Source organism: Hyla sarda, chromosome 8, assembly GCF_029499605.1.
Source record: "Hyla sarda isolate aHylSar1 chromosome 8, aHylSar1.hap1, whole genome shotgun sequence".
NCBI classification, from domain to species: Eukaryota; Metazoa; Chordata; class Amphibia; order Anura; family Hylidae; genus Hyla; species Hyla sarda.
This window is the reverse complement of record NC_079196.1, coordinates 132,729,162-132,752,812: the sequence shown is the minus strand read 5'-3', so window position 1 is coordinate 132,752,812 and position 23,651 is coordinate 132,729,162. Positions and strand designations below refer to the sequence as shown.

Sequence of the window (23,651 nt, the reverse complement as noted above, 5' to 3'; positions counted from 1 at the left end):
GTACACAGCAGGAGAGATGCAGGCTGTTCCTCTTCTTTTAGCCTTGCTCGCCCCTTCTCCTCTCTGTCTAAGCATACAGAAGCTGTATGTGCAGCTGTATCTGTCAGTGCATGGATTACAGTGGGTGGGCCTCCAAACTATTTAATTGTAAGAGACGTACATTGTACAGTCGTCACCCTCCTGCTCTTCTCTTCTTACAGCCGGACTACAGGCCACCCATAGTACTGCACTGATAAGTATTTGTGACCCATCAACGCATCAGCATATAGTGTAGTGGCAGGAGAGGCCTGCAGGCCCCCTGGTTAAAGGGCCCGATTGTAACTGCGACCTCTATAGCTATGCCACTGATAAGTTGCTGTTTGGTTGCTGATGGATTCATGGATGCTTGTTACTGTTATTCTCTACTGATCCAGGCACATGTGTGCGTAGTATCTTCTGTATAATAGAATAAAATAGTATATTCTTGCTCAACACACCAGGCTGTTAAGCAATTAAGTTTCAAACTTTCAATGATCTGCTTTGATGCAATATTCTGCATGTTATGACCTTTCTTGTTATGAGTCTTTTGGTTTTCTGCTCCCAATCAAACAAGTAAAATCACTTTACCTGCTTTGATTTATCTGCAACATATGACTCCAAGACTACCTCATGATTCTGAACCTTCTGCAGTTTAATATGCTGAAGATGTGGGAGAAAAGAGATTTTTGCTGTGACATGTCTATACATAAGTTATCTATACATTCATCTTTCCCCCTTTCTGCCTGATGATTGACAGCCCACGCAGCTTGCATGCTACTTATTTTGCACCTTTTTGTGGATGCAGTGGTAATAAATGTATCATTGCGACTTTCAGGAGGAAAAGCCACAAAAAAGTTGCAAACCCCTCCTTTTGTCGCAAGTCACCACCAAGCAAGGACCACACAATGACTCCTAGCATGCTTTACCCAACTGATCAATTTTCTTATGACGTCAAATATATACAAAAGTTGTAAAAGTGAAAAGTATTTACTTTTTAAAGAGTTCTTTGTCTAACATTACGCCATCAGATGAAGTTTGTAGGGAAAGTCTCAACATGTCCATGCATTCTTTAAGCCTTGGATCGGAGGTGCGAAGACCAGTAGATTTTAATGCCTGCAAGAAAAAAACAGACACAAAAAACTCGGTGTCAATAGAATAAACCTTTAACAATATTGAACACTCAGTTAAGGAATTAATAACATGTAACAGCAAACATTTTGGAATATTTTTCGGAATAATATAAAAAGAGGTTTTTAAAAACACAAACATTGTTTGCACATTATAAAGAAAGCCATAATAGAGTGGTCACTAAAGTTACAATATTAATCGCTTCTAGGACGACCATTGTATGTTGAGACCATAACTCTATGGAAACCCGGTAAATGGATCTAAAGCCCCCAAAATGTCACCCAAAAATAGGAAAAAGTGAGAATTAAAGAAAAATAAGCAGATAACTAATACAGATAAAGCAAGTCCTTACATAAAAAAAAGTAAGAAGGGGCGTGGCTTGGGGCGCTGAGAGATGAGCCGCATGGCGTGAGAGCTCCTGTCTGGGCTGCTGAATTTAGGGCTTTTCTGACTGATATGGGAGGCAACTCGAGGAGGAAAAGCAAGAACTCTGCAGATAAGAGCTCCAGTGGTCGCCCCCAGCCTATTTCAAAGTTCTTCACGGTCTGCCCGTCCTTAGCTGAACCCCCGCTAGCAGCGGCGCGGCCTCCACTCTCCACGCAGCCGGAACCTGTCTGCTGCTGTAAGGGCGTGCACCTCCCCACTCTGCTATAGCACAGGAACCCGGCCACATCCAGAGCCTGTGCAACAGCCGCAGACTCCTACAATGGCCGAGGCCCCAGCAACTGACCAGTTACAGGTTCAGACCCCTTCTCCTCCGCTAGCACAGAGGAGCGCACAACACTCCAACCATGCCGCCACTCCTATCTCACCTGGCCAGCACACCACAGGAGCTACAATACAGCAGCAGTATATGGCCTCTCCAACTAATAATGTGGCCCCTCAGGACCCTTCTTACCTGGCTGCCTTCCCCACACCAGTGGAGGCTGCACATGCTCCCTCCAGGGATCCTACTCCCCAGCTGCTCAACTCCCCTGCTCTGCAGCACCATGAGGTGACTGCCCAGGACTTTACTGCATGCTCCTAATACAGGGCAGCATATACCGGTAACTACATTTACTAATCAGTGGACCTAGAATCCAAATATCCGGGACCTCACTGACCAGGAATATACTAATACATCTCCACAACCTACTGAGATCCCGATATTCCATGCACAATCTGACCGTGCTCCAGGCCCCCCCAGCCCAGGATGTTATTTATTGGTCTGCATCTACGGACTCTGACATTTCTGATGGGGGCCCCAATGATTACTCTGCAGACAGCAATAACCCTGACTATTGGGGTGCTAGCCCCCCAGAGAAAAAGAAACTGTTTAAGACTCCACTGAAAATTTCTCCCACTGGTTCTCATAGATTGGGCCACTCATCCTCTGATGATACCGTGACATCTCTGCAGACTGTCACAAACCACCTATGTACGCTGAGAAAATCTTCTCCCAACCTGATACAAGCAACTCAAGCTACTGTTGTAAATCCTGATCTACAGACACCTGAAATGGCTGCAAATACATTGAAAAGGTTTACAGAATTGCAGGCTCTACTAGATTTACTACCGACCAAAATGGATATGATTTCCTTAGCAACAGATTTAAAATCTGCCTGGAGACAGGATCTGAAACCAGTGAAAGTTGAGGTCGAAAAGCTGTGTGACCGTGTCCAATCCTTGGAAGATTTGCGAACCTCAGTATCCTCTCAAATTTATGATCACCAGACAGCAATAAAAAATCTATCTTTGCAGCAGGCACAAGAAGTGGACCATCTGGATGACCTGCATAACAGGAACAGAAGGAACAACATCAGAGTCAAGGGCCTTCCAGAATCGGTCCCACTGCAAGAAATAGCTGGCACCCTTCAAAGGATCTTTAATGGAATTCTTCGCAGACCTCCAAACACTCCCTTGGAAATGGACAAGGCACACAAGGCCCTCAGGGCAAAGAGCCTAGATACCAAAAAACCGAGAGATGTCTTATGCAGAATTTACCACTTTCTATTGAACGAGAACATGAACAAAGCAAGGCGCCTCCCTAATCTGACCTATAATGGGACTGCTATTCATCTTTTTCCGGATCTCTACCTACGCACTCTAAAATTGAGAACCTCCCTGAAACCTCTCCTTCACATGCTACAAAATGGCAAAATTAATTATCGCCGTGGCTTTCCTTTTTCACTGACAGCGAGATATGGCTCCACTACACCTGTTCTCCGCCAACCGGAAGACCTACCTGCCTTCTTAGAGACATTCAAGCTTCCCCCTGTGCCCCTTCCGGACTGGTAGCGCATGTTCCAACCGATGCAGCCTATGTCACCTTCCGTTTCGGACCATCACCCTCGTCAAGACAGAAGATTGGACAACTCTGACCTGACCTCTATGTCCCAGAAGCACAAACGCAAGACCTGAGCTTAGCATTGTACCAGCTTCCTGTTAATTTTAGTGACATCTGGTTTCCCGTCGCTGAGGCCCTTCGTGTGAGCCTTAGCCAGGAAACTTCATGATTGTCCCATAAGTTACCAGTTTTATATATGTTTAATATTGTTTCCACCATCACCTCCAGTACCTCCCTCCTCCCACCCTCTGATCCATATGTTAGATTTTGCCTCCCTCCAACTTGTTATTTTGTTGTTTTTTTTCCACATGGCATTGTATGGCTTGAGAACTTAATCAGAGAGATCAATTCCCCCCATATACGAATTGTAGTCCAGAATACAATCAGGCTTGACGACTGTTGTTATGGTACCTCGCACAGGAACAGGTGAGCTGCCGTTACCAGGAATTGTGGTCAGCATTAGGATATCCATCTTATCCTTATACTTGACCAGCAACAGGTTTTCATGGGTAAAGGCACGGGACTCACCCTTGGGCGTAGGTGCCTGAACAAAATTTAGAGGGAGGCCTCTCTGTTTCTTCCGCATTGTCCCACAAGTGGCCGTGGATCTGGCAGCAAGGGATGTGAACAGAGGAATGCTGGTAAAAAAGTTGTCCACGTAAAGGTGGTAATCCTTATCCAGCAATGGGTGCACAAAGTCCCAAACAATTTTCCCGCTAACACCCAGAGTGAGGGGATATTCTGGGGGTTTAAAATGGGAATCTAGTCCCTCATCTATATATATATAAAACTCAACGTGTGTGTGTAAGCATGTATGTGTGTATGTTCCAGCATCATGTCCAAACGGCTAAAGATGTTAACATGTAACTTGGCACACGTGTTACTTATATGTCAACAACAAACATAGGATAGGTGATTTAACCCTTACTCACCCCCCATTTGCCAGGGGCAGGGTTTATGTTTAAAGTCCCATACAAGTCAATGGGAAATATATGTTACTGCATAACTTCTAAACGGCAGGAGATATTTCAATAATACTTGGTCACATGTTACTTATATGTCCATTTAAAATATAGGATAGTTAATTTAACCCTTAACTACCCCCATTTGTGAGGGTCAGGGTTTTTGTTTAAAGTCCCATGCAAATCAATGGGAAAATATGTTCCCACATAACTTCCGTATGCTTGGAGATATTTCCATACCTAGTACACATCTTACAGTTTGGGATATGAGGACGGGATAGGAGGTCGGGAAAAGAGGACGGGATAGGGGGATGGGATAGGAGGATGGGATAGGAGCACGGTATAGGAGGACGGGATAGGAGGACGGGATAGGAGGACCGGGATAGGAGGTCAAGATAGGAGGACAGGATAGGAGGACGGGATAGGAGGTCGAGATAGGAGGACGGGATAGGAGGACGGGATAGGAGGTCGAGATAGGAGGTCGAGATAGGAGGTCGAGATAGGAGGCTGGGATAGATTGACTGCATAGGAGGATGAGATAGGACATCAGGGTAGGAGGTCGGGATAGAAGGACGGGATAGGAGGATGGGATAGGAGGTAGAGATTGGAGGTCAAGATAGGAGGACGAGATAGGAGGTCGAGATAGGAGGTTGAGATAGGAGGACGAGATCGAGATAGGAGGACGGGATAGGAGGTAAAGATAGGAGGACGGGATAGGAGGACAGGATAGGAGGACGGGATAGGAGGTCGGGATAGGAGGTAGAGATAGGAGGTAGAGATAGGAGGTAGAGATAGGAGGTAGAGATAGGAGGACAGGATAAGAGGACAGTATAGGAGGACGAAATAGGAGGATGGGATAGGAGGTAGAGATTGGAGGTCAAGATAGGAGGACGGGATAGGAGGACGAGATCGAGATAGGAGGACGGGATAGGAGGTCGAGATAGGAGGACAGGATAGGAGGTCGAGATAGGAGGTCGGGATAGGAGGTCGAGATAGGAGGACGGGATAGGAGGACGGGATAGGAGGTCTGAATAGGAGGTAGGAATAGGAGGTCGGGATATGGGGTTGGGATATGACAACAATATATGAGGACGGGTTATGAAGTCAAAAGCTTCCTCCTTTGTTTATTTTCCTCCCCAACAAGGATTAGGAAGGAAAAACCATTTGTGAGGGTCGGGGTTTTTGTTTAATGTTCCATGCAAATCAATGGAAAATGTATGTTGCCACATAACTTCCGTACGGCAGGAGATATTTCAATCCCTGGTACACATATTACAGGTCGGGATAGGAGGTCGGCATAGGAGGTCAAAATAGGAGATCGAGATAGGAGGTCAGGATAGGAGGTCAAGATAGGAGGTCGCGATAGATGGAAGGAATAGGGGGACGGGATAGGATGTCAGGATAGGTCAGGATAGGAGGTCGGGATAGGAGGACGGAATAGGAGGTCAGTATAGGAGGTCGAAATAGGAGGTTGAGATAGGAGGTCGAGATAGGAAGTTGAGATATGAGGACGGGATAGGAGGTCGGGATAGGAGGTCGGGATAGGAGGTCGGGATAGGAGGCCGGGATATGAGGACGGGATATGAGGACGGGATAGGAGGACGGGATAGGAGGTCAAAATAGGAGGACGGGATAGGAGGTCAGGATAGGAGGTCGAGATAGGAGGTCAAGATAGGAGGTCGCGATAGATGGACGGGATAGGGGGACGGGATAGGATGTCAGGATAGGTCAGGATAGGAGGTCGGGATAGGAGGACGGAATAGGAGGTCAGTATAGGAGGTCGAAATAGGAGGTTGAGATAGGAGGTCGAGATAGGAAGTTGAGATATGAGGACGGGATATAAGGACGGGATAGGAGGCCAGGATGAGAGGACGTAACAAGAAAAAGGCAAAAGTTGGGCCGTTGGTGGCGCTGGTCCTGATGAAAAGAAAGCTCTGTAGACCCTTCTCAGTGTCTAAATGTGGTTTTATTAGCTTTCTGTGCTAATAAAACCACATTTAGACACTGAGAAGGGTCTACAGAGCTTTCTTTTCATCAGGACCAGCGCCACCAACGGCCCAACTTTTGCCTTTTTCTTGTTATTTACACTGCTGGGACATCACCTTTGCTCCAGAGGACCGTGGCTGCAGACCTGAGACATCACCTAAGGCTATCACAGATGTTGTGCTCTCAGCACAACGAAAATAGGTGAGTGTTACAACTTAACTTGTTTTCATCTAACCTATAAACATCCTTCACTAGGGGCGCATATCCCTGTTTTTTTCTTCTACTTTCTAGGATGAGAGGACGGGATAGGAGGTCAGGATAGGAGGACGGGATAGGAGGTCGGGATAGGAGGTCGGGATAGGAGGTCGGGATATGACAACAATATATGAGGACGGGATATGAAGTCAAAAGCTTTCACCTTTGTTTATTTTCCTCCCCAACAAGGATTAGGAAGGAAAAACCGGGCAACGTTGGGTATTCAGCTAGTCTATCTATATATATATATATATTAGGGGTGTGAATCGCCAAGAATTTGGCGATTCGATTCGAATCGCGATACCAGTGTGGCGATTCGATATATCGCGATATATCGCGATACCGTCTAGGTGACGATACATCGCGATATATCGCCCACCTGGGAGCATTCATAGATCCCAATAGACGCCGCTGTCAGCTTTGACAGCGGCGATCTAGTACTCCGGTGCTCACTTTTCTCATGTTATCCCGTCCGGGCTGCAAAATAAAATAAAACGCACTTTATCTTACCTGCCAACGAGCCCGCGGAGCTCCGGTACAGTCCGGTACAGGTGTTCGGTCCCCGGGCTGTATTCTTCTTACTTCCTGTTAGTCCGGCACGTCACATGGAGCTTCAGCCTATCACCAGCCGCAGCGATGTCCCGCCTCCGCTGGTGATAGGCTGAAGCTCCATGTGACGTGCCGGACTAACAGGAAGTAAGAAGAATACAGCCCGGGGACCGAACACCTGTACCGGACTGTACCGGAGCTCCGCGGGCTCGTTGGCAGGTAAGATAAAGTGCGTTTTATTAAAAATTCCACATCCCTAAAAGAATCGATTCAAAAATATTTTGAATCGATTCTGTATCGGCAAATGAAAAATCGCGATTATCGCGAGAATCGATTTTTTCTTACATCCCTAATATATATATAAAACTCAATGTGTATGTGTGTATGTATGTATGTGTGTGTGTTCCAGCACCAAGTCCAAACGGCTGAAGATATTAACATGGAACTTGGCACACATGCTACTTATATGTCAACAACAAACATAGGATAGGTGATTTAACCCTTACTCACCCCTATTTGCCAGGGTCAGGGTTTTTATTTAAAGTCCTATACAAGTCTATGGGAAATATATGTTCCAGCATAACTTCCACATGGCTGGAGATATTTCGATAATACTTGGTCACACGTTACTTATATGTCCACTTAAAATATAGAATAGTTAATTTAACCCTTAACTACCCCATTTGTGAGGGTTTTCGTTGCAAATCAATGGGAAATGTATGTTCCCACATAACTTCCGTACGGCTGGTGATATTTCAATAATACCTGGTACACATATTACTTATATGTCAAATAAAAAGATATGATAGTTAAATTAACCCTTACCTACACCCTTATATAAAAGATGGGTTTTTGTTTCAAGTCCCATGCAAGTATATGGGACTTCCAGTACCTTACTCAACAAGTTCCGCTCTGCCTCTCCTGGTGAATGTCACACCCCATCTCACAAAGATACGCCCACATTTTAATCCCCACCCCTTTTATTCTCTACCCTTTTTGTGAATCGGTCTGGCTTGCAAATCACGACGAGTCCCACAAAGCCACGCCCCCTTTTATTTCCAGCTTACAGTATCTTCATCACAAATCAGTCCCACTTGAGGACAGGATATGAGGATAAGGACGGGATATTAGGTCGGGATATGAGGTTGGGATAGGAGGACGGGATATGAGGATGGGATATGAGGACTGGATAGGAGGTCGAGATAGGAGGATGGGAAATGAGGTCGAGATAGGAGGTTGGGATATGAGGATGGGATATAAGGTTGAGATATGAGGAGGGAATATGAGGATAGCATAGGAGACACGAATAGGAGGTCAAGATATGTGGATGGTATATGAGGTCGGGATATGAAGTCGGGATATGAGGATGGGATAGGAGGTCGGGATATGAGGACAGGATATGAGGTCGAGATAGTAGGACGGGATAGGAGGACAGGATATGAGGACGGGATAGGAGGTCGGGATATGAGGACGGGATAGGTCGGGATAGGAGGTCAGTATAGGAGGTCAGGATAGGAGGTCAGTATATGAGGACGGGATAGGAGGACGGGATATGAGGTCAAGATATGATGACGGCATATGAGGTCAGGATATGAGGACGGGATATGAAGTTGAGATATGAGAACGGGATATGGGGATGGGATATGGGGTTGGGATATGACAACAATATATGAGGACGGGATATGAAGTCAAAAGCTTCCCCCTTTGTTTATTTTCCTCCCCAACAAAGATTAGGAAGGAAAAACCGGGCAACACCGGGTACTCAGCTAGTATATATATATATATATATAAAACTCAACGTGTGTGTGTGTGTGTGTGTGTATGTATGTATGTATGTGTGTATGTTCCAGCATCACGTCCAAACGGCTAAAGATATTAACATGAAACTTGCCACACATTTTACTTATATGTCAACAACAAACATAGCATAAGTGATTTAACCCTTACTCCCCCCCAATTGCCAGGGGCGGGGTTTATGTTTAAAGTCCCATACAAGTCAATGGGAAATATATGTTACTGCATAACTTCCAAACGGCTGGAGATATTTTGATAATACTTGGTCACATGTTACTTATATATCCACTTAAAATATAGGATAGTTAATTTAACCCTTAACTACCCCCATTTGTGAGGGTCGGGGTTTTTGTTTAAAGTCTCATGCAAATCAATGGGAAATGTATGTTCCCACATAACTTCCGGACGGCTGGAGATATTTCAATAACTGGTACACATATTACAGGTCGGGATAGGAGGTCGAGATAGGAGGTCGGCATAGGAGGACGCGACAGGAGGTCGTGATAGGAGGTCGTGATAGGAGGACGGGATAGGAGGACGGGATAGGAGGACGGGAAAGGAGGATGGGATAGGAGGACGGGATAGGAGGACGGGATAGGAGGACGGGATAGGAGGACGGGATAGATGGACGGGATAGGAGGACGGGATAGGAGGATGGGATAGGAGGTCGAGATAGGAGGATGGGAAAGGAGGTCGAGATAGGAGGATGGGAAAGGAGGTAGAGATAGGAGGATGGGATAGGAGGACGGGAAAGGAGGTCGAGATATGAGGACGGGAAAGGAGGACGTGATAGGAGGACTGGATAGGAGGACGGGATAGGAGGTCGGGATAGGAGGTCGGGATAGGAGGTCGGGATATGATGACGGGACAGGAGGTCAGGATATGACAACAATATATAAGGACGGGATAAGAAGTCAAAAGCTTCCTCCTTTGTTTATTTTCCTCCCCAACAAGGATTAGGAAGGAAAAACCGGGCAACGCCGGGTACTCAGCTAGTATATATATAAAATTCAATGTGTGCGTGTGTGTGTATGTTCCATTACTGGTTTTCACCAGAGCCCGCCGCAAAGTGGGATGGACTTGCAGCGGCAGGTAACCCCCAGGTCGTTCCACCCGATAGCGACTCAACCCCACTGACAGCTGAGACAGGTGCGGTACACAGGGACAAGGCAAGAGCAAGGTCAGGGACAAGATCCGTCAGGGACAGGAAGGGGAAGTGGGTTTTTATATCAATGGGAGTGATTGACACTGATTGGGCCAGGCACCAATTAGTGGTGCACTGGCCCTTTAAATCTCAGAGAGACGGCGCGCGTGCGCCCTAGAGAGAGGGGCCACGCGCGCAGGGACGTGACAGTCGGGGAATGGGACAGGTGAGTGGATTGGGATGCGACGCAACGCGGATCGCATACCCGCCGGCAGTGACAGTGCAGCGCTCCCGGTCAGCGGGTCTGACCGGGGCGCTGCAGAGAGGAGAACGCCGCGAGCGCTCCGGCGAGGAGCAGGGACCCGGAGCGCTGAGCGTAACAGTTACTTATATGTCAACAACAAACATAGGATAGGTAATTTAACCCTTACCCAAATCCACCCCACCCTCATTTGCCAGGGTCGGGGTTTTTGTTTACAGTCCCATACAAGTCTATCGGAAATTTATGTTACTGCATAACTTACAACGGCTGGAGATATTTCAATAATACTTGATCACAAGTTACTTATATGTCCACTTAAAATATAGGATAGTAAATTTAACCCTTAACTACCCCCATTTGTGAGGGTCGGAGTTTATGTTTCAAGTCACAAGCAAATCTAAGGGAAATGTATGGAAATGAGGTCGGGATAGGAGTACGAGATATGAGGACAAAAGAGGAGGACGGAATATGAGGACGGGATATGGAGTCAGGCTATGAGGACGGGATATGAGGACAGGAAATGAGGTCAGGATATGAGGATGGGATTGGAGGTTGAGATAGGAGGTCGGGATATGAGGTCGGGATATGAGGACGGGATATGAGGATGGGATAGGACGGGATATGAGGACGGGATATGAGGACGGGATATGAGGACGGGATAGGAGGTCGGGATAGGAGGTCGGGATATGAGGTCGGGATATGAGGGTGGGATAGGAGGTTGGGATATGATGACAGGATATGAGGTCGAGATATGAGGTCGGGATATGAGGTCGAGATAGGAGGACAGGATAGGAGGTCAGGATATGAGGACGGTATAGGAGGTCAGAATCGGTAGGTTGGGGCATGAGGACGGGATAGGAGGTCGGGATAGGAGGTCGGGATAGGAGGTCGGGATTGGAGGACGGGATAGGAGGTAGGGATAGGAGGTTGAGATATGATGACGGGATATAAGGTTGAGATATGAGGACAGGATAGGAGGTCGTGATATTAGGTCCAGGTATGAGGTCGGCATATGAGATTGAAATATGAGGACAGAATATGGGGACAGGATATGGGGTTGGGATATTACAACAATACAGTAACCCCCGACATGCGATGGCCCTGAAATATGATCAAATCGACATACGATGGCCTCTCAGAGGCCATCGCACGTTGATGTCAGCATTGACATACGATGCTTTTATATGTCGGGGCCATCGCATTAACTGCTATCCGACAGCGCAAAATGCTTAAGCTGCTGTCGGATAGCAGTTTAAGCATTCCGGACAGGTTCACTTACCTATCCCCGCTGCTCCTGGTCCCCAGTCCCCATAACGTCACCAGAAAGCGAGGCGGAAGAAGTCGGAGGATCCCGAAGAAGACGCCGGAGCAGCGGGACAGCATCGGGAGCCCCTGGGACAGCATCGAGAGTGGTGAGGACGCGGTCCAGAGCGGCGGAGACAGGTAAGTATAACTTCCTATACTTTACATAGCACGAATCCCTCAACATACGATGGATTCGACAAACGATGGGTCGTTTGGAACGAATTACCATGGTATGTTGAGGGACCACTGTATATGAGGATAGGATATGAAGTCAAAAGCTTCCTCCTTTTGTTGATTTTCCTCCCCAACAAGGTTTAGGAAGGAAAAACCAGCAACACCAGGTACTCTCACAAAGTTTGTAGAGTTTCACACCATACCGCGACCACTTCGAGGGAATATATTGGCGGAAGAGGAGTCTCCCCTTAAAACTGATAAGAGACTCATCTACCGAGAGCTCCCTAAAAAGTACGTAGGCTTCCAAAAATTTGGCTCCAAAGTGATTGATGACCGGCCTCACTTTGTAAAGCCAGTCATAGGCGGGATCACTTCCATGCCACATTATCAGTGTAATGCAGGCATTTACGAATGGCCTCGAATCGCCTCCGTGCCATGACCATACTGTAAAGCGGGATCTGGTAGAGGATGGCGTACCATTCACTGGACCTAGCCAAAAGCGAATCAGGGTGGTGGGCAATGAACTGTTGGGCGTACAAGTTAGTTTGGTCCACCATATGATTTTTTTTTTACTTTTTTTAAACTTCTACCTGTCCCTGCACTGAAACTCACCCTGATCTATTGGACACTGGAGGACAGTTCTTCAGTTCTGAGGGGCACAGATCTTGGCAGGGGGGGTTCCTGGCCCCTTCTCTGCCCGCTAACTGAACTCGGTGGGTTAGCAGAGCTGAGAGAAGGGGACATTTATCCCTCCTCTGGTAGCTACTATTGATAGTCCAACCAATAGCAGCGATCCTGGGGAGGTGGCGGGATCGCCAACTCCCCCTAGCTACAGGAGGTGATTGGCGGTGTACAGTACACCGCCGGTCACGTTCTTATTCCGGGTCATCGGGTCACACATGACCCGTATGACCGGAATCGCCGAAGATCGCCAGTGTGAATTCACCTGGGGGGGTCCTCCTGGGCATTGTCACGTGATGCCTGATGATTTCAGCAGGCATCCCTGTCCGGTTCCCGTGCAGCGGGGACCTAAATTCCCCTGGGCGTACAGGTACGCCCTTGGTCCCCAAGTGGTTAAAGAAGGCCACCTTCCCAAACTCAACAACAGGTACTACCCATCCTGGTTACATAGCATTAATCCTGAAGCTAGAACAAAGGGGGTTTCCCTCGCCTTCCATAAATCTCTACCCATCATGATAAATTCCTCTCAATTGAACCCCAACGCTTGCTATGTATTCGCCAACTGTACATTGGTGGGTCATTCCCTCACAATTGCAGCTGTTTACGCCCCTAACTAAAACCAGATTCCTTTCCTTCTGAGCACGCTCAACGCTTTAACTGCCTTTGCATCAGGATCGATCCTGCTTTGCGGAGACTTTAACCTTCTCCTCTTCCCCCAGGTGGACACATCGTCTGGCCATTCTGGCCTGTCTCACCTTAAGCTCCGCGTTCTCAGAAGGAAACTCCATGCCCTGCAATTAAGTGATACATGGAGGTCCCTTCACCCCCAGGACAGGGAATATACCTTTATTCCCATCCGAGACAAACATATAGATTATATTTTTTTTCCATCACCATCTTCTACCTTCTATTACACGCTCTCGCATAGTAGTTTCCATTCTACTGGACCATGCTCCTGTACATTGTTCATTCTTACTTCCCGCCTTTGCCAAATCCCATTCCTTGTGGAGATTGAACAAATCTCTACTCCTAGATACTCAATCTCCCACTTTAAGTCTGACCACGCCTCGGACACGTCTTTGCCTTTAATCAAGTGGGAAGCGATAAAGTGTGTCTTAAAGGGGTACTCTGCCCCTGGACATCTTATCCCCTATCCAAAGGATAGGGGATAAGATGTCAGATCGCTAGGGTCCCGCTGCTGCACCCCGCTATCATTACTGCACAGAGCAAGTTCGCTCTGCGCGTAATGAAGGGCAATACAGGGGCCGGAGCATCGTTACGTCACGGCTCGACCTCTCATGACGTCACGTCCCGCTCCCTCAATACAAGTCTATGGGAGGGGGCGTGGTGGTCATCACGTCCCCTGCCATAGACTTGCATTAAGAGGGCGGGCCGTAATGTCACGCGGTGCGGAGCCATGACATCACACTGCTCTGTCCCCTGTATTACGCACAAAGGGACTTGCTCTGTGCAATAATGATAGCGGGGTGCTGCAGCGGCGATTCTGGGGGTCCCCAGCAGCGGGACCCCGGCGATCTGACATCTTATGCCCTATCCTTTGGATAGGGGATAAGATGTCTAGGGGCGGAGTACCCCTTTAAGAGGAATCCTCATGAGTCATGGGGCAAGGCTAAAGAGGGAAGCATCCACTAAGATGGCCTCTCTACACCAGGAACTCCAACGCCTAGAAACCTTGCACAAACAAACACAGCTAGATTTAACATATCGTGAGCTTATATGGGTATGCACTGAGATCCTAACTCTCATGAATGTCAAACATAGATACTATAAACAGGTCACGGGACACCTATTTTATGAATGGTGCAATAAGTCGGGAAGGTTATTGGCCAAAGCTCTTCGAGAAAAGCGATCCTCACTTTTTATAGCGTCCATCAAACCCTCATCGGGCCCACCCTCCTACCTGACCCCAGACAGACTTGAGGCATTCTGACAGTATTACACCGCACTATACTGCCTACCAAAACCCCATAACCTGGCATCGGCATTTCCTGATAATCCCTCTCTGATGCAGTATGTCTCGGACACGGCCCTTCCCCCACTATCCCCACAGATGGTTCAAGCGTTGGAAAGACCATTCTCCTTTGAGGAATTGGACTTGGCCGTCTCCTCCATGCCAGCAGGAAAAAGTCCTGGCCCAGATGGCTACATGGCAAAATGTTACAAGTCCCTCAGATTGGAATTGTCAGTCCCCCTTGCTTGACGAGTTTAACAATATTTCCAACTCCTCCCCACCACCTCTTCTTATGCGCCTTTGTAACTGTAATTCCGAAAGAGGGCAAAGACCAATTATTGTGCCCAAGTTATCTACCCATTTTCCTAATAAACACTGATAAAAATGATTTGCTAAATTAATTGTCATATGTCGTCCCTAGTACACCCGGATCAAGTTATCCACGGTAGAGAGGCGAGGGATAATACACTTCGCACTTTCTTCATGGTCGCTTATCCTCGTAAACACAAAATCCCTCTCTTTTTGTTATCATTAGACACGGAGAAAGTTTTTGACCTGGTGGACTGGGACTTCTCATATGCAACGCTTACTCAAATTGGATTGGGTTCCCTACTGACGGCCCGCATCAAGGCACTTTACTCCCATCCCAAGGCTCAGATAAGGATAAATGGTCAATTGTCTGCCCCTTTTGACATTTGTAATGGCATGAGACAGCGCTGCCCATTATCTCCACTACTCTATGTCCTATGTATGGAGCATCTCCTTATTGCCATTCGCAAGACAACATCAGGGGCCTCCCTGTTCCACCATCCCATTACAAATGTTCAGCCTTTGCCGATGACCTTCTAATATTTCTTTCCTCCCCACTAACTACTCCACCTTCTCTTTTATCCACTATACATCAATTCCCTGACTACTGTAACTACAAACTCAACGCTTCTAAATGTGACTCTTAATATTACTCTACCCCCGCAAATTCTCCGTCAGATAAAGGATTCCTATCCCTTTAGGTGGCAACCCCGTTCTCTTAAATATTTAGGCGTCCAAGTCCCTGCCGACCCCTCGGATGCTTTTTGTGTTAATTTCCCTCCCCTCCTACACACCTTAAAATATGACTAGGCTAGATGGGAGCGAAGCGATTTTTCTTGGTTGAGCAGGGTAAATATACTGAAAATGAACATGCTCCCTCGCCTACTCTGCCTCTTTTCCAGTGTCCCCTGTCTTGTGCCTCAGACATTTTTTAACCCCTTAAGGACCCAGCCATTTTACACCTTAGGACCCGGCCATTTTTTGAACATCTGACCACTGTCACTTTAAACATTAATAACTCTGGAATGCTTTTTGTTATCATTCTGATTCAGAGATTGTTTTTTCGTGACATATTCTACTTTAACATAGTGGTAACATTTTGTGGTAACTTGCATCCTTTCTTGGTGAAAAATTGGTGAAAGTTTTGCATTTTTCTAACTTTGAAGCTCTCTGCTTGTAAGGAAAATGGATATTCCCAATAAAAAAATTTTATTCACATTTCCAATATTTCTACTTTATGTTTGCATCATAAAATTGATGTGTTTTTACTTTTAGAAGACACCAGAGGGCTTCAAAGTTCAGCAGCAATTTTCAAATTTTTCACAAAATTTTCAAACTCACTATTTTTCAGGGACCAGTTCAGGTTTGAAGTGGATTTTAAGGGTCTTCATATTAGAAATACCCCACAAATGACCCCATTATAAAAACTGCACCCCCCAAAGTATTCAAAATGACATTCAGTCAGCATTTTAACCCTTTAGGTGTTTCACAGGAATAGCAGCAAAGTGAAGGAGAAAATTCACAATCTTCATTTTTTACACTCGCATGTTCTTGTAGAGAAAATGTATACATCTATTTGTAGCCCAATTGCTCTCGAGTAAGCACATACCTCATATGTCTATGTAAAGTGTTCGGCGGGCACAGTAGAGGGCTCAGAAGGGAAGGAGCGACAAGGGGATTTTGGAGCGTACGTTTTTCTGAAATGGTTTTTGGGGGGCATGTTGCATCTAGGAAGCCCCTATGGTGCCAGAACAGCAAAAAAAACAAAAAAAACATGCCATACCATTTTGGAAACTAGACCCCTTGAGGAACGTAACAAGGAATTAAGTGAGCCTTAATACCCCACAGGGGTTTCACGACTTTCGCATTTGTAAAAAAAATTATAATAATTTTCACTTAAATGTGTGTTTCCCCCCCAAATTTCAAATTTTTGTAAGGGTTAATAGCAGGAAAAAAAAAATTTGTAACCCCATCTCTTCTGAGTATGGAGGTACCCCATAAGTGGACGTCAAGTGCACTGCAGGGGCGCCACAATGCTCAGAAGAGAAGGAGTCACATTTGCAAACTTTGCTGAAATGGGGGGGACATGTCGCATTTAGGAAGCCCCTATGGTGCCAGGACAGCAAAAAAAAAAAAAAACACATGGCATACCATTTTGGAAACTAGACCCCTTGAGGAACGTAACAAGGTGTAAAGTAAGCCTTAATACCCCACAGGGGTTTCACGACTTTTGCATATGTAAAAAATGTTTTAATTTTTTTTCACTAAAATGTGTGTTTCCCCCCAAATTTTACATTTTTACAAGGGTTAATAGCAGAAAAGACCCCCCACAATTTGTAAATACATTTCTTTGGAGTAAGGACATACCTTATTTTTTGATGATTTTGGCTTGGCAGGTGCACAGCAGGTCTTGCTTGAGTGGGAGCGCAGTCAGGGACCTTGAGCTTGATATGGAGCCAGGATGTGGGACCCCCCCCCCTCAAGGAGCGTTAATGGCGCAAGCACTGAGCCCTAAAATAGGGGAACACTATGGGGGACAACGGGCCGTAACTGGGGTAGACAGGTGGGGTACAGAGGCCTGTAATATGGGGTACAGTGGGCCAGAAAATTATAAAACATAATAAAATAGGATATGTTCCCAGAATGATGACCCAGAGCATAGCCAAAACTAAAAAAAAAATATGCCCATCCCAAACCCTATGCTCTGAATCATCATTCTGGGAATGTGATGTGTGTGGTGGTCCCGAACCTGTCAAATGTGCACACGGTGGAGAGAGAGAGCGCTGCGCATTTGAGGCAACATAAAAAGACCCCGATAATAGTGACTCAATGACCTATGACCCATTTTTGAAAAAACACTCCCAGAGGTCTTATCAGGTTTTTTTTTTTTTTTTTTAGGTTTTTTTTGGGCAATTTAGTGATTTATGGGGGTTAAATTTTGGAATGTACTCTGGACTTGATACATTGGTCAAATTATGGAAAATTTTACTGAAAAGGGAAAATTTAGGGCTCCATGGATGTGTGATACTCCCTGAAGCAGCCTATGCAGAGGCCCGGATTATCTGGACAAGTGTCACATTGATATGTGGTGTCCTTCCGAATCCCCTTCCTGAAACACACACTTCATCTTTTCTGGGATCGCACCTTCTTTCCACTGTGGGGGACCTCACCTGGAAAGTGTTGGCCTGGGACGATCCTGGCGCCTATAACTCCAGACCCTTGGGAAGTCCGCCCGGACGTGGATCTGGCGGAAAGGAATTTGAACAGAGGGATGCTGGTATAAATGTTATCCACGTACACGTGGTAACCCTTATCCAGCAATGGGTTCACAAGGTCCCAAACGAGTTTCCCGCTAACACCCAGAGTGGGGGGACATTCTGGGGGTTCAATACGGGAATCTCGTCCCTCATATACTCTAAACTTGTAAGTGTACCCGGAGGTACTCTCACAAAGTTTGTAGAGTTTCACGCCATACCGCGCCCGCTTTGAGGGAATATACTGGCGGAAGATGAGTCTTCCCTTAAAACTGATGAGAGACTCATCTACCGAGAGGTCCCTGAGCGGTACGTAGGCCTCCAAAAATTTGACCCCAAAGTGATCGATGACCGGCCTCACTTTGTAAAGCCGGTCATGGGCGAGATCACCTCGGGGCGGACATGCCGCATTATCTGCATAATGCAGGCATTTCCGAATCGCCTTGTACCGCTTCCGTGTCATCGCCATACTGTAAAGTGGGGTCTGGTAGAGCACGTCCCCGCTCCAGTAATGACGAGCACTTGGTTTTTTGTCCAGGCCCATATGCAGCGTGAGGCCACAAAATGTCCTCATTTCCGCTGCATCAATGGCGCGCCATTCATTGGACCTGGCCAAAAACGAATCGGGGTGGTGGGCATTGAACTGCTGGGCATACAAGTTCGTTTGCTCCACTATGTGATTAACCAGGCTGTCACTGAAAAAAAAACTTAAAAAAGTCTAGATCAGTGAAGCCAGCCGTGTCAATCCGGATTCCTGAGTCGCCAACAAACTCAGGAATCCGTGGCTGATAACTCTCTGGGGGGCTCCAGACAGGGTCATCGGAAGGGGGCTCCGATGCACTTGTCTGGGGGGCCAGACTCCTATTACGAGCGGTATTACCACTCGTACTAGTGTCGGCCACTGGGTCACTCTCATGGGGGGTGCGTGGCCTCGCCTGACGGCATCTCCGCCGCCATGCAGGGGGCTCATCATCCCTGCTAGATGATGAGGAGGGCGAGGAAGAACACAAAAAGTAGGATCTTCCTCGTCCTCACTGGCAGATTCGGAGTCGGAGGCTATATAAGCGTAAGCCTCCGCTGCCGAAAATGCCCGGCGAGCCATCGCCTTTTTTCTACGGTAGCGGGGGGAGGGGCAGTGGCGGGGGGAGGGTGTGTGTGTGGGGGGGGGGGGCGTGGAAGTGTGTATGTGGCGCTTGGTGTATCACAGTATATAACGGTGTGTGATTTATTTATTTTTTACTTTTTTTTTACTTTATTACACCTACCTGTCCCTGCAAGCCTCTGTTCCTATTCTAACGGCTACTGAGGGGGCTCCAGAGCTCCAAGGGGGGATCAACGGTCCTCTTCCTGCTGCTGCACCCGCTGACTGAACACAGAGAGCGGATACAGCGGCGGGAAGGAATGTTAACCCCTCCTCTGCCGTTCTGCTATTGGCTGGACAATCGCCAGCCAATAGCAGCGTTGCTGGGGCGGTGACAGTATTGTCACCGCTCACCAGCAACGGCAGGTGATTGTCGGTGTATTGTACACCGCTGATCACCTTGTATTTGCGGGTCATTCGGGTCACTTGTGAATCGCCGAAGATCGCTTGCGTGATTTCGCAAGCGATCTCCGGCAAGCGCCGACATGCTGGGCATTTGCACGGCATGCCTGCTGAAGGATTTTAGCAGGCATGCCGTTCTGATCTCCACCCGGTGAGCGGCAGAGACCGGAAAACGCGAAGACGTACCCATACGTCATGGGTCCTTAAAGCCCAGGGGGCAGAGACATATGCATACGTCATGGGTCCTTAACCCCTTAACCTCTTAAGGACGCAGGGCGTATGGATACGCCCTGCATCCCGAGTCCTTAAGGACGCAGGGCGTATCCATACGCCCGTGGGAATTCCGGTCCCCACCGCTAGCCGGTTGGGGACCGGAGCCGGATGCCTGCTGAAATCGTTCAGCAGGCATCCCGGCATATCGCCCAGGGGGGTCATTGTGCCCCCCCATGTCGGCGATCGCCGCAGATCGCTGGACAATTCAGTCCAGCGATCTGCGGCGATTCCGGGTCAATCGGGTCTCCAGTGACCCGGTGACCCGGAATTACTGGCTGTTCGGGGCCGTCTCTGACGGCCCCGAACAGCCAGAGCCTGCAGGGGTGAGGTGGCACTGGTGCCACCTCACGATCGCCCTGATTCGTCGGCCGGATTACCGGCCGACCAATCAGGGCGCCTGCTGCGGGTGTCACTCCTGCACCCGCTCCGCCCCTCTTCCGGAGGACGTAAGCGGGTGCGGGAAGACGACCCCGGGTGCTGGGGACGCCGATCCCCGGCGTCCATGTTGGGATCGGGGCCCCAGGAGCGACGGACGCGGCGAGGGACAGTCCAGCGATGAAGCAACAGCAGGAGGTGAGTGACAGCCTCCTGCTGTTGCTTAGCAACAGCTCCCAGCATGCAAAAAGGGCATGCTGGGAGCTGTAGTTATGCAACAGCAGGAGGCAGACCACCACAACTCCCAGCATTCCCTTATGGGCATGCTGGGACTTATGGTTTTGCAACAGCTGCAGGCACATTTTTTCTATGGAAAAGTGTACCTTCAGCTGTTGTATAACTACAACTCCCAGCTTGCACAAACAGCTAAAGTGCATGCTGGGAGTTGTAGTGGTGCATCTGCTGGTTGCATAACTACAACTCCCAGCATGCCCGTTGGCTGTCGGTGACTGCTGAGAGTTGTAGTTTTGCAACAGCTGAAGGCACACTGGTTGTGAAACTTAGAGTTTTTTTTTTTACCTAACTCAGTGTTTCACGACCGGTGTGCCTCCAGCTGTTGCAAACTACAACTCCCAGCAGTCACCTTACACCATGCACCGTACATGCTGGGAGTTGTAGTTTTGCAACAGCTGGAGGCACACTGGTTTTGAAACACTGAGTAAGGTCACAAATTCCGTGATACATAACCAGTGTGCCTACAGCTGTTGCAAAACTAAAACTCTCAGCATGTACAGTCTGTCAGCGCATGCTGGGAGTTGTAGTTTTGCAACAGCTGGAGGTCCCCCCCAATGTGAATGTACAGGGTACACTCACATGGGCGGAGGCTTACAGTAAGTATCTGGCTGCAAGTTTGAGCTGCAGCAAATTTTCTGCAACAGCTCAAACTGCCAGCGAGAAACTACTGTGAACCCCCCGCCCGTGCGACTGTACCTTAAAAACACTACACTACACTAACACAAAAAATAAAGTAAAAAGTAAAAAAACACTACATATACACATACCCCTACACAGCCCCCCTCCCCTCCCCAATAAAAATTAAAGCGTCTGGTACGCCACTGTTTCCAAAATGGAGCCTCCAGCTGTTGCAAAACAACAACTCCCAGTATTGTCGGACAGCCGTTGACTGTCCAGGCATGCTGGGAGTTTTGCAACAGCTGGAGGCACCCTGTTTGGGAATCACTGGCGTAGAATACCCCTATGTCCACCCCTATGCAATCCCTAATTTAGGCCTCAAATGCGCATGGCGCTCTCACTTTGGAGCCCTGTCGTATTTCAAGGCAACAGTTAAGGGTCACATATGGGGTATCGCCGTACTCGTGAGAAATTGGGCTTCAAATTTTGGGGGGTATTTTCTGCTTTTACCCTTTTTAAAAATTTAAAGTTTTTGGGAAAAGAAGCATTTTTCGGTAAATTTTTTTTATTTTTTTTACATATGCAATAGTCGTGAAACGCCTGTGGGGTATTAAGGTTCACTTAACACCTTGTTACATTCCCCGAGGGCTCTAGTTTCCAAAATGGTATGCCATGTGGGTTTTTTTTTCTGTCCTGGCACCATAGGGGCTTCCTAAATGCGGCATGCCCCCAGAGCAAAATTTGCTTTCAAAAAGCCAAATGTGACTCCTTCCCTTCTGAGACCTGTAGTGTGCCAGCAGAGCACTTTTCACCCCCATATGGGGTGTTTTCTGAATCGGGAGAAATTGGGCTTCAAATTTTGGGGGGTATTTTCTGCTTTAACCCTTTGTATAAATGTTAATTTTTGGGGAAACCAAGCATTTTAGGTAAATTTTTTTTATTTTTTTTTACATATGCAAAAGTCGTGAAACACCTGTAGGGTATTACGGTTCACTTTACCCCTTGTTACATTCCCTGAGGGGTCTAGTTTCCAAAATGGTATGCCATGTGGTTTTTTTTTTGCTGTCCTGGCACCATAGGGGCTTCCTAAATGTGGCATACCCCCAGAGCAAAATTTCCTTCAAAAAAGCCAAATGTGACTCCTTCTCTTCTGAGACCTGTAGTGCGCCAGCAGAGCACTTTTCACCCCCATATGGGGTGTTTTCTGAATCGGGAGAAATTGGGCTTCAAATTTTGGGGGGTATTTTCTGCTATTACCCTTTTTAAAAATGTAAAACTTTAGGGAAACCAAGCATTATAGGTAAAATTTTTTTTTTTTTTTTACATATGCAAAAGTCGTGAATCACCTGTGGGGTATTAAGGTTCACATTACCCCTTGTTACGTTCCCCGAGGGGTCTAGTTTCCAAAATGGTATGCCATGTGGGGTTTTTTGCTGTTCTGGCACCATAGGGGCTTCCTAAAGGTGACATGCCCCCCAAAAACCATTTGACGCTCCTTCCCTTCTGAGCCCTCTACTGCACCCGCCGAACACTTTACATAGACATATGAGGTATGTGCTTACTCAAGAAAAATTGGGTTTCAAATACAAGTAAAAATTTTCTCCTTTTTACCCCTTGCAAAAATTCAAAAATTGGGTCTACAAGAACATGCGAGTGTAAAAAATGAAGATTGTGAATTTTCTCCTTCACTTTGCTGCTATTCGTGTGAAACACCTAAAGGGTTAAAACGCTGACTGAATGTCATTTTGAATACTTTCGGGGGTGCAGTTTTTATAATGGGGTCATTTATGGGGTATTTCTAATATGAAGACCCTTCAAATCCACTTCAAACCTGAACTGGTCCCTGAAAAAAAGCGAGTTTCAAAATTTTGTGAAAAATTTTAAAATTGCTGCGAAACTTTGAAGCCCTCTGGTGTCTTCCAAAAGTAAAAACTCATCAATTTTATGTTGCAAATATAAAGAAGACATATTGTATATGTGAATAAAAAAAAAAATATTTGGAATATCCATTTTCCTTACAAGCAGAGAGCTTCAAAGTTAGAAAAATGCAAAATTTTCTAATTTTTCATCAAATTTTGGGATTTTTCACCAAGAAAGGATGCAAGTTACCAAAAAATTTTACCACTACGTTAAAGTAGAATATGTCACGAAAAAACAATCTCGGAATCAGGATGATAACTAAAAGCATTCCAGAGTTATTAATGTTTAAAGTGACAGTGGTCAGATTTGCAAAAAATGGCCGAGTCCTTAAGGTGAAAAAGGGCTCAGTCCTTAAGGGGTTAAGGACACATGACGTACTGGAACGTCATGTGTCCGCTCCCGATCTATAACGCGATCTAATAGCGGGTCGGGCCCGGCCTCCAACAACGGCCGGGACCCGTGGCTAATAGCGCGCGGCATTGATCGCTGCACGCTATTAACCCTTTAGA

General features: G+C 47.0%; 1 protein-coding gene across 3 annotated transcripts in view; it reads right to left on the bottom strand.

The window, feature by feature from the left end:
- The window catches only part of LOC130284872 (glutaminase kidney isoform, mitochondrial-like), a 1,293,621-nt gene that overhangs the window by 1,084,638 nt on the left and 185,332 nt on the right, over positions 1-23,651 (bottom strand). For all 3 annotated transcript variants that reach the window (XM_056535756.1, XM_056535754.1, XM_056535755.1), the window contains exon 3: positions 1,010-1,131. In XM_056535756.1, coding sequence (XP_056391731.1) covers positions 1,010-1,131 — 122 coding nt within the window. The remainder of the gene's footprint in view (positions 1-1,009; positions 1,132-23,651) is intronic.